Source organism: Drosophila montana, unplaced genomic scaffold (assembly GCF_035044405.1).
Source record: "Drosophila montana isolate Dmon_TW-CO22-7 unplaced genomic scaffold, ASM3504440v1 contig_2178_1, whole genome shotgun sequence".
Lineage (NCBI taxonomy): Eukaryota > Metazoa > Arthropoda > Insecta > Diptera > Drosophilidae > Drosophila > Drosophila montana.
The window spans coordinates 1,649,045-1,661,242 of NW_026997075.1; the positions used below are offsets into that span (position 1 = coordinate 1,649,045).

At 41.5% G+C, this 12,198-nt stretch overlaps 1 protein-coding gene across 6 annotated transcripts in view; it reads right to left on the reverse strand.

The window, feature by feature from the left end:
- The window catches only part of Appl (amyloid-beta-like protein), a 57,647-nt gene that overhangs the window by 14,297 nt on the left and 31,152 nt on the right, over positions 1 to 12,198 (reverse strand). For all 6 annotated transcript variants that reach the window (XM_064680857.1, XM_064680853.1, XM_064680854.1 and 3 more), the window contains exon 3: positions 6,924 to 7,094. In XM_064680857.1, coding sequence (XP_064536927.1) covers positions 6,924 to 7,094 — 171 coding nt within the window. The remainder of the gene's footprint in view (positions 1 to 6,923; positions 7,095 to 12,198) is intronic.

Consider the following 12,198-nt stretch of genomic DNA (forward strand, 5'->3'; position numbering starts at 1 on the left):
ACTGCTTGCATATACAAATAAAGCGCCATTTTTTGATTCATTAATTTGCACTCAAAGTGCTCAAAATGCAGTCAAAGCCCGTTGCGCATACGGACTTTTAGCGTTTTGACTACACTACTCAAATCAAGAAACGTTTACTAGACAAGTACACTTGCGATTCGCATTTAGTTGTGAGAGGTGGGGGCAAGGCCTACTTATAGGGCTTATAAGGGCTGCTAACAATAAGCTTGTTAACGGGTAAGCTGCTTAACGATGAGAGCAAGTTTCAGCTGCGGGTAGAATAAATGAGTAGATTTGCCTAAAGACAAGTACCAGTACTTTAGAAGAGAGTTTCCGACTAGGGCATACTCCATGCCACAAAGCCTTAACACAAATTTTCCATTTTGGAAGCATTTAGGGAATTTAACAAAATAATTGCAATGCAAGGCGTATCTTTGGGTAATGCACAATAAGCTACATGCCTGACTGTTCCTGGATTTTTTAAAGTCTTCGAGATTAAGTTAAGGAAAAGTAGGTCGACAGCGCTCGACTAGAGAAGCCCTGTACCCATCCAAAAATCGTAGCTTAGGAGACCTTACTTAAAAATTTGGTGTCTCTAACTCTTAGACATGTTGAGCTGTTTAAAATATAAGAACTGCGAATGAAAGAGAGTATTTATATATTTCAAAGGAAAGAAAGACATTACTCCAGCGACAATTCAATTAAATTTAAGGACTCAAGGCGAGCGCAGAATAATTGTGTAAAATGTGAAACCTGTCTATAAGATCTGACCATTTAATGGAGAAGATTGGAAGCATGCGTTATCTAGTCGAACATTTACTCGCGCTGATATATGTATAGCTGTTTGTTTTAAGAAAAAAGTAAGCATTGGAAAATGCGCCACATTTCCTTCTCTAATTTACATAAGTGCACGAGACTCAAGATGCCTAAAAATATGATGCGAATCGACAATTTAAGTGTTTATCATGATTCGCATCTGTGTTAATGTCCTTGGTTTATGTAAGAGAATAGCATATGTGCGTCTGTGTGTGTGTGTGTTTGCCTGTGTGTATGTCTCATATTGCCTGTTTGTCCCCTGTCTGACTTGTGTCCTGCCATTAAAACGAGTAAATTGCATTTTGAAACATAAATCGCATCTAAATTCAATTAGCTGCATTAACTGCCAGCACTCGGTCAGCTTTTAGAGAGACTGCCTTGTCTGCGGAACGTGGACGGGGGAGCGATGTCAGGGCGAGCCTGGCGCCTGGGCTGGAGCGCTGCCCACATTTGTAAACTCATTTGCCGCAAAATCTCATTAACCGAGTGCGATCGAGGCGAGGGTCACGCTTCCTCTTTCATATCGTTAATCAGGAAGGTTCTGTAATCGAATACACTGAACCAAACCGAACTGTAATGAACTGACTTAACCGTTGCGATGCTCCCAGTTGCCCTATGAATGCCCTCCATTGTGCATGCTTATCGGCAACGCTTATCAATTTGCCATTAGCAACCATCTTGGTTGTACACACAAATTCTATCAAATGGCTGTTTATGCTGCTCTGCTTAGGCAAATCATATTTCGAATATGTTCTACACAAATGTATTCCACATTGAATCAAATTGAAATGCCTTGGGGAGCACTTTGTTTTGCTTGTAAAATGTTAAATTACACAAAAAAAATATGAAATAATTGAAGTATTGATAACATGTCAATCTCTACACAAGACCGCAAGCAAAAAGTGAGCTCAAAATATGTTTTTTAATAGACTCTAAGAAGTTGAAGGCGTAGAATTAGGCAAATTAAAGCAAATTGTTTAATGTCTAAAATAAATTAAAATAAATTTATATTGTAATTTTAACAATTGGAATTAATCTAGTTGTCATGTCCTAGCTGAGGTCATCTCGAAACAAAAAGCTACATCAAAGACTATTTGATTTTTTGTTCTCATTTTTTAAATTTAATAGTAATCGACTTTTGCGGTTAACACAATTGGGTTTTAATTAAATAAAAGCAGTGGCGATAAATGCACACGTTTACGTATGTATGTTAAATATTACATAGTCAACGTAATTGAATATTTTAAGCACAATAGAAAATGCCTGAAGAACTTTGTAAAATGCACATTAAGAAAATAAACAATATTGCATTTAATGCAAATGAATAAGTTAAATGATAATGAATAAGTTAAATTCCTCAGCAGAGATTACGAAACTCTGATATTACAAAATGTAAATTTTGAATAAATATTTTATAAATACGTGCGTGTAGGGACTGGAAGGGACAGGACATTTGTAGATATTGTTTGCAAAATGGCCAAAAATCAATGCTTGTTCAATGCAAATGAGTACAAAAGCGACATCAGCTTGTGCCATACGCTTGGCCACACCTCTCACGGCTTGGAATATGTAATTCAACTCATTACTAAAACCAAACAACAAACAAGAGCCAACTAACAGCAGCAGCAGCAGCAACAACAGCAGCAACAACAATAACAACTAAATGTGACTGTTCAAACAATTAGAGAGCAACAACGATTTTTGGTAGCCTGACACCGATGCGGCTAAGTAAACAACATTCCACCGAGCGACCCCAATCGACCCAGCCAATGGCCAGGGACAAACGTAACCACATGTTTGGTCGGCGGTCGTTTGGTCGTTTGACTCACGTTAAAGGCGCTGCAAATTAATTAATTTCCATTTGAATGGCAAACAGCGAAATGAAAACCAAAATAATGCGAGAGAAAAAAAAATACGGGGAGAGAAATCAACAAAGCGGGAAACGTACAAACAAACAAACATTTAAATATGCATATACATAAATGAATTTGTTCTGCTGCACTTGGAGAACTACGTCGTACCCCAAAAGCGCAGCCAGACCGACCAACAACTCAGCACCAGCAACAAGCAAGCAGCGACAACAACAACAACAACAACAACAACAACAGCAACAACAACAACAGCAATCACAAAGGACAACAGGTTCTTTTGTGTGAGTGTTTTTTTAATTAATTTCTTTTTGCGACCGCCATCAAATTTTTTGAACGACTGTTGAAAAAAATGAAAAATGTGTAGCATACTTTTGTGCGGCTTGATTTATTTTGGTTATAAAGGGTTGGTCGAGGGGATAAATGTGCGAAAAGTGCGAATGGTACGAATGAAGTGCAGGGGGAATGAATGCGCAGCATCCGCAGCGGCCTTCTGTTTCTTTGTATGTGTGTGCGTGTTGTGTGTTTGAGTGTGTACGTGTTTGTGTGTGTGTGTAAATTGAGTGTAAACTCTGCTCTGTATGCGTGTTTGTTTGGGGTCAGGGTACTGTCGCCCTCCGCATGAAAATAGCCAAATTAAAAAGCAAGCAAATGTTTAAGAAATGTACATACAGGCACACACACACACACACACACACACACACACACACACACCCACACAAAAAGCAGTAGCCCCTTGCACCAAAACGCAATTTGCTTGCCACGTTGCAGCAACATCAATTTGGCTTTTTGCACTACGCTTGACATTAATGGCCACCGAAGCTCGGCTTGAAAACGCTTTTATTTTTTATATACCCTGCATAAAGGGTTTATAATCAAGTTGTGCATATATGAAAGACACTGAATGCTGCCCGCCAGTCAAGTCGAACTGCTCTCCATCTCTCTCTCCCCCCTCTCTCTCTCTCTCTCTCTCTCTCTCTCTCTCTCTCTCTCTCTCTCTATCACTCTTTCTCCCTATTTTACGCGCTATCTCTCTAGGTTCACTCAGAGCCATCAAAACTTTTGGCATGTAGTTGTTCCACTCTGATGCAAATTAAAACCAACCATATTAAAAGCATTAAAATTAAAGTAACTAACATTATAAATTTACCTGCGGAATGCAGTTAGTGTTGACTCTCTATAAAAACAAAGATTAAAAAGTAGACTTCTAATTCAGCATCATTTTAGTTCCCTGGTAGGTCAATATTATACCAGGAGCTGTGTATTGTGTTCAATTTGAGGAGCACAATAACACTTTGAATAGATGAATTTGCTTTAAATACTTATCTTCGATAATACAAAAGCTGATGTCTAAACATATTGTATGACAGCTTTAACAAATACTGGTGTGGTTTGGCTGAGTTTTACGCATGACAAGTTTCATCAAGATTTTGAGGAGTGAATCATTATAGAGTATATATGTTATATGTTACAAATAGTAGGTAGTAAATCTTTACCAATTACAAGGACATAAGGAAGGGGTTCGACTAATACTAATACATAATATCAGCGCATCACCTAGCATGATACGCTATCATATGAAGACAGTTTCTCAATCAGAGTATAGTCAAGTCGAGTAACCTTTGACTATATTATTCTTACTCGAAATTTTGTTGGGTTCGTTAGTGGCACGTTTCAAGGCTATTGAGGCCATAGTCTGCGCCAAAGCCAAACAAAATGCTCGAATGGAAAATTGCGTGTACGTGAAAAATCAGCACAGGCGGTGGGAGAAGGAGAGTGGGCAGCAGCAGAGGAAGCAGCAGCAGCTCAGCACTGGCTAGCAGCTGGGATTTGTGTGGCTCTGGCCATTTCTAGTCGTTGCTATCGCAGTCTATGTTTCGGCTGTATCAGCAATTGCAACAACGTTGGCCAAATATTTCGAATCCAGTTGCTGCATCTTCTGCAAAAAGCACTCTGCATTCGCTGGCAAGTGCTTCCATTGCGCATTACGCATACGCCGCGTTGTGTGGCTTTCAGTTAATAGACGCATGCCGAGTGGCCTCCAGTGTGGTTGCTCTACCAATAGACTGCCAAAAAAACAGCATGCTCAATTTGCTGAGAAAAAAAGAAAAAAAGAAAACAAAGCAGGTTGTGCAGCTGTTGCTTGCTAGCATTAGATTCTGATGGGCTTGTCGATAGAAGATTTCCGCACGGTTAAGCTTGCTAGCATAAAATTTAAATTTGTTGTTTACTCGGGCCACGAGGAATTCTAATATTTGAATATTGAAAATCTTTGATTGTTTTGCAGTCAGTAGTCGGAAATGAGATAAGAGTATGTTTGCCATTTTGAATAGATATCGTTGCAATTTGATTAAAATACTAATTGCGCACGTATGTGGCCCATGTTACGCAATTATTGTTATTGTTGCTTGAAACGAAGCCAATTTAATGGGGTTCCTCTTGAATTGTCTGTTTGATATGGTTATTATTATTATTACGCGTATATTGCAATTTATTACATTTTGTTTTGGACACTGGCAACGATGGCAGGCGAGGCGATGTCATCAGTAACATGTTCACATAAATTAAGCATAATAAATAAATTAACATAATTATAAAATATGGCAAACATGGAGAAGAAAGAAAACACGCATGAAATAAACAACGTAAATTGCGGACTGGCAACTTTCAACCGGGTAAAAATAAAATGCAAATGTAATGCCAATAAAATATTTGCCGCAAAACCAAATATAGCCAGCCATATATGCGCACACATATATATGAGCACATTATTTCTGTGTAAGTGTACGTGTGTGTGTGTGTGTGTAATTTGATTTATGATGTGGCAAAGTGACAGCAACAGCAGCAGGTCGCAACAAATTTGCGTGTCAAATCAAGTGCGACAGTTTTGACAGCCCGCAAGGCTCATTAGAAACATCCACATAATGTTAAGGCTGTGCCTCTAGCGTCTGATATTGCTAGACAAATGCAACATGAAGAGCTTAACTTGAATTCAGTTCAGGGCTTAAACAATTGAGACATCAACTCATGCAGATTGTTAAATTGGAATTTAAGTTAAGATCTAATGCGAGAATCGTTTGCATTGTAATCAATAGATTTGCAATTCAAAACAAATTAGTTTAGCAATAACATTGTTATATAACTCTCGCGTACTTGTCTTCAAGCACTTACACTTACACAAACACAAACATGGATAGGGACTCGAATGCAATTTCCATTTATTCACATATTTCCATCCATATTGTTTTCGAGTTGTTGCTGTAGAGCATTAATATGAATGCACTCGATGATTCTGCCTTTCGATTTCATTGCCTTAGCATTTCACTTAACACTGTCGCCGGTGTCAACCGGAGGAGCATGTGGCATGCTTTGTCTCTCAACGCTCGACATCCTCCTTCCCATTCAATTGATGGACTATTGTGAGGCTCGATGCACGTCAGAGAAAAGCGCTACATTAGCCGAGTGGAGGGCTAGTGGAATTTAATTAAAAAGCCAAAGGCTGTCGTCAATGCCAATGGCATGCCAATTTATGAGGGCGTATGCGTGATGTGATGTGTGTATCAGTTGATGAGGGAAGGGAATGCACGAACGTATGCAAAAAGCAAAAAGCGAAAATTAATGGAAAATTAATTAAGTGTCGTTTAATGTTGTCTCAATGTAAACGCTTTCAACGCAGCGCAAATTAAATTGTTGATGCTCCACACACATCCAACTACAAAGTTAACTGCCCCAATCCGTCGTGCCTGATATGCCTACGAAATGCTGCTCTTACTGCCTCTTTTGATTTATTGCCTTTCATGTTGCTGCTGCATTTTGAGTGTTTCCTGAGATGGGGACTGCGGCTGGCGTAAAGCATGGAAGATGCTTACTGCCCTGGTTGCCAGGCCACAGAACCCTTTGCTGGTACTCCTGCTGGGGCTGCTGCTGGTGCTGCTGTTGTGGTGCAGCTTCCGGCTAGCCACTTGAACGTTAGCGTGGCCATAAAATTACATTTTGCAATGGGGCCACGTGGCGTATGCGCAATCTCTGCATACTTTTCATATGCAAAGTAAATGCAATAGTGACTGCAAATAGCAATTTTCATGCAGCTTCAATTCAATCAGCAGCGCATTACGAACACGTCTCCAACCAAAACCAGCCCCACTTCTGCCACCGTGCATCCTTTCGCCCCTAGCCACAATACACTTCGCATTTTCATTCCACTTGGATTTCAATTCGAATCGCAATCTCTTTACTTACCTTCTTGCAGTAATCAAGCAAATCCATTTTATCACGCAAACATGTGGCTCCCGTTGTCTTCTTGCTGAGGTCCGTTACCCAGCGCCCCTCCTCGGATAGATATTGCGGCTGGTAGATTTGTCCAGCTTCACAGAGCACGGCTATCTGTGGCTCCCAGCGCGGCGAGGCGGCCTGTGAATATTTGCAAATGCGAATGGACCAGAGATTAGATGATCGTATCACAAATATCAATTCAAAATAGCTACAAATATGGGCATGTGCACATTAAATGTGAGTGTATGTTCTGTGGGTGGGTGCTGCAAACAAATCATATGTATATAAATTTACGTTCATATTTGCCCGGGCAAGGGGCGTGAGTGCTTATCAATGCGATAAACAAACATTCATGTCACGTTTGTCGCAAACACTCTCGGCCAACAGTCGCCGCCACTCGAGTCGGGAACAACATGCAACTGGCCAGCTGTCAGCTGGGTGTTGGGTGTTGGGTGAGTGAGTGTGCGGATGGGTGTGTCTATGTAGAGTGTTGCTTTAATTGCTGAGCCCAACAGCTAGTAAAGTGTTTCAAAAAGGCAAAGGCACAGTGAGGCAAATGCATAAAAATAAGAATGTTCCCCAACAAATTTTATATGCCACTTATCTAGCTATATCTAGCTTTAGCTAGCACCAATCAGTCAGTCAGTCAACTATAGATCACCGATAAGTATAATATTTTCACCATTCAAAGCTTATCAATAGAAACCCCAGTAAATGCGTGAAGTTTTTTTCTCAACGCGCATTGCACTGTGCAGCATCAATTGCAGCGGTGCGTATGCTTAATGTGTCTGGGCCAAGTGGCAAGGACTCGACTCGCAGAATAGACAACAAGACATTAATCATACGCCACATTGTACAAGCGAAGCTTGCCGCCCAGAGCCCGTTTCAATGCTTTGTGGGCGGGCTAAGCGATAAAAAAAAAGCCAGATAGAGAGTAACAGAGAGAGGGGAATCTCATTTGACTATGGATATGACTGGGATACAACAGCAGGCGGCGCATATGGCAATCAAGTGAGACAACTGAACTCATTAGGCGGACCTGGGCGGCTAAGCAGAGGCATGCATGTTGACGACGGCAGCTAAACCTCAGCGATGTCTTAAATGGTTCATTACAGTTGCCATTGCCAGGCGGGAGGCAACAGACAGTTGGCAGTTGCCAGTTGCCAGTTGGCAGTAGGCATGTTGATGAATGGCCAGCTGAATTATGCACAGCAAAGCGGCCTCAACTGACGGATTGATTGAATGATTTCGCTCTGATTTAGATCGCATCTGTTGGCCATGAGTTACTTTGGCTCAATTGGCCCGGTCATCTTCATCTTTTTAGTTCGCAAATCTGCAATTGCTTTGAGGCGCTTTTCTCTGGCACTCTTTAGGGACTTCAACTCTCAATTAGTTGCTTTTGTTTTCATAGCTTTTGCTGTTTTCCAATGACTGTCAAAATGCACACACACTCGCACGCACACTCGCACGCACGCACGCAAAGGCGTGCACAGACATCAAATAAAACATTTCGGAAGCGGCTTATTTTTTGAACCAGTTTTTGTTCCCATTTTCCGTTCTTTTCCTCTTTTGTTCCCATTTCGCAAAACTATGGTAACAAACAGATTAATAGCCAGTCCAACAGCTAGCCCATTCCGCTTTCATTCATCTATCCAGGCTTTGGGCTCGTAATTGTTTTTACTGCTGCTGCAATTTCCATTAGTTGCTGCCATTGTTTGACATCAGCTCTGATAAGCTGCAGGTTGATGTTTCAACAAACTGAATGTTGAATGAATGCATGCATTTTCGCATCTGGTTCCATTCAAACGCAGCATTCATTCAGCCTGCCATGGATTCATTCGTTTAGTGTGCGAACTGAAAACTCGTCAGCGAAATGCTTTCAATACAGCACATGCATATGCAGAGAATGCTTTCACATAAAGCATTGTTTGGCCAGATAAAGCTAGCTCGTCCATAAACAAACTGTCAATTTTCACGTGAATTAAATCAAACTGTTTTTAATATAAATATATATACACATTTAAAAAAAAAAAAGAAGCTCTTTGCGTAGATATTCGGCTTATATAGGGCGCTATTGATTTAAAGTACTAAATACTAAATGCACCGCAACATTTCAATCATTTTCTAAAAACCTCAAACGAAATATTTTAAAATGTACATAAAAAGATTATTAATAAAAAGAACTGACGGATTAACGTAGCTCTATTCAATGCGTCGGCTCTGAAAGAGCTTATCTACTTAGGGCAGGAAAGTCGGTTGTTTTTTACAAAAATGTGTATTGCACATATTTTTAAAGAGTTAATGTCCATTCATTTAGCTTATCCTGCAGCTGCACGAGTCTAAACATCTTTCAGTTTCTTAAACACTTTCTCAACTCTGTGCCGTGCTAACTGATACTCTTGAGCGCTCTTGATTTCATCATCAACTCAATCAACATTGTGCCTTGTTCTCAATCTTTTGAGCTGCGAGCTGTAGCTATACCCACCCACATGGCTTAGCGTGGAGTTTATAATCTAAAATATTCAAGTTTGTTTTTGTTTTTATTATGTTATCATGGCAGTACGAAAATTGAGTTACCCTATGGCAGAGGGCGGGGCTCGGCAGGCGACGGCGTCTATGCAAACTCCATTATCAAAATGCATTTGAGCAACGTTACGTAGCTGCACATCAACTGCGTTAAATAAGACTTCCTGCCTGTCCCACTAATAAATATAATAATAGCCTGCGCCCCGGGCATGTGTGAGCGGCGCGAGGAACAGGAGGACTCCAGCCAGGACGTCGGCTCCAATGGCCCCAGTGCCCGTGCCCGTGCCCGTTTCAATCGTCTCTGTTTGACTAACTGGCTTCTCAGTTCATCCATCCAGCCAGACACACACCAATTGCCATCATTCATGTGCCTGTGTGCGTGTGTGTGTGTGTGTGTGTGAGTGAGTGTGAGTGAGTGTGTGTGCGCTCAACTATTTCAAAAGTAATTAAGTTGGCAAAAAGGCGGCAACATGGTCGTTCTTTAGCTCAACGTCGCCTTGTTTGTGACGTGCCAGCATTTTTCCAGGCAATCTAATAATTCACAAAACAGCACACACACACACACACACACACACACGCATGTACATAGGCAAGTATATATTTATATATGCATACAGATTTACATTTCGCTAGTTGTTTGCATGTGAAAAATTTGTTGGCCCAAGCTTTTGGCTTGGCTTGTGTGTTGCCTTTTCAACGTTATTATTGCAATCAGCTTTGTCGTTGTTGTTGCTACTGCCTTTGTTGTTGTTTTGGCTACTGTTGTCATCGGCGACACCCGAGTCTATGCCAACAAACAACAAACAGCATGAGCTGCAATTGCAGCTGGCTTTGCAGTAGGCGGCATATTTAATATTGCCGCTGTCCGGGCAACGCAATCTACCCAACATAGAGGCAAAGGCAAGCAAAGTTATTGCAAAATAACATTCGTGTCAGCACAGGGTATACCCTGTAAACATACTAAGGGGCTGCTTATCTGCATAGTCTTTTGAAAATACAAAATTGATATCGAGCTTTTTTTCGAATCAAATTCCTATCCCAAGATTCAATTCGCAAACCTGTTTTCCGCAACATTGAAGCCAGGAGTTGGTGCAATTCTTGGTGTGGCATTTATTTTAAAAATGTTGATTAAACAATTAATTGACATTCACAAAAAATAGACATTTGCTGAATATGTTTAGATGAATATAATGGTTTGGAGACCAAGTTATCTTCGCTCCGATGCTTAAGCTTCCTGCAACCAATGCATTCTTGAAGGCTGAATATGGTTCGATACAGAGTTCGGTCGGTTGGTTTTATTTGAAGGTTCGATCCACAGTGAAAAATAATTCAATTTTAGGTGTGATAAAAATGGAGTCTGTTTTATGACAAGTGAATCTTTGGCAATTGGCAAACGCAGGACATTGCGGATTACGACAAAGGTCAGATGCGGCGGCAGCAGCAAATCCTTAGCAGAATTGATGGACTTGAATGTAAGCGAATGCTGCCAATCATCGGAAATGAGTCGGCAACAATTCGCTGGTGGCATTTGCAAGCAGAGGCAAGCGGATGAGTGAGTCAATGGCAGGCGGCAATCCAAATCGAAATTAAACACATCACGAATACACACAAAAACACACACACGCGCGCGCACACAGGCACACACGCAGCAGGACGGGAGGCACATGCAATGCAGCGGAAACGGAAACGGATGTTGCAACGGGGTGGGCCAGGCCCACGGGCAAAAGGCAACGGCAATTGCATTTGCCAAAAGTCTATAGGCTCACATATTGCATATGTATGCAGCTCCGCAGAGGCAGCCCAGGCCGCCCAGGCAGGCAATCAGCCACGCCCACAGCTGTCCGCTGTGGGGAATCAAAGCTGCTGTCGCGAGCCAATAACAAGGCAACAGGGTAATCAAACGCACGCCTTCAATGCTTTTGGGCACATGGGCGTGGCATTTGTATACAGTTCGCGTCCATTCGCTCCCTGCCTGGGCTGTTTCGGCTGGCTTTGCTTTGGTTCAGTTCAGTTCAGGTGTCAGCAACAAAGACAGCCAGGGCGTCGAGTGTTTGTCTGTCAGCAGACAAGCAGATTGTTGTGGTCACCTCGAACCGACAACTGGTTCGAAATGTCCGCTAGAGCGCGTGTAATCATGGCCAAAGAAAGCGCCCAGGTACAGGTGCAGGCCACTTTGAAATAAATGAGTGCACCGTGCAAGTACATAATTATAAGTAGCACAAATTGCAACTGCAAATTGATAGCATATCAATAAATAATGAGCAGAAAAAGCAGAAGCAGCAACCATTACCTGCTGTGTGTAGGCGCTGCTTTTCCAACAGGGCGCACAAGTTTCCCTAAAGAGCTATTCACAGGATTCCGGGAAAAGGGTGCACAAATGTGTCCTGCATCGTTAGAGTAGATGTAAAAATAGATTTTCTTAAGGGGAAAAACAAAGCTGATATCATCCCTTTATCGACTCCAAGGATGAGGAGCACAAATTAAAATAGCTCCCACCCACACAAAGCCCACCCACCGGCAAATGGATGCAAGTGGGCTTTGCTGGAACTCGATTTAAGTCTTGCAATCAGTCTATTGAGAGGTTTTATGCTTGTTGCATAAATCTCAAAAGACTCACAAAGTATTAAATTTGTAAAGGCAGCACTCGCTAGAAGCGACCCCCAGTCATCTAGGCAGGTAAGCAAATCCACAAATCGGTTTGCAAACCAGGCCAGTG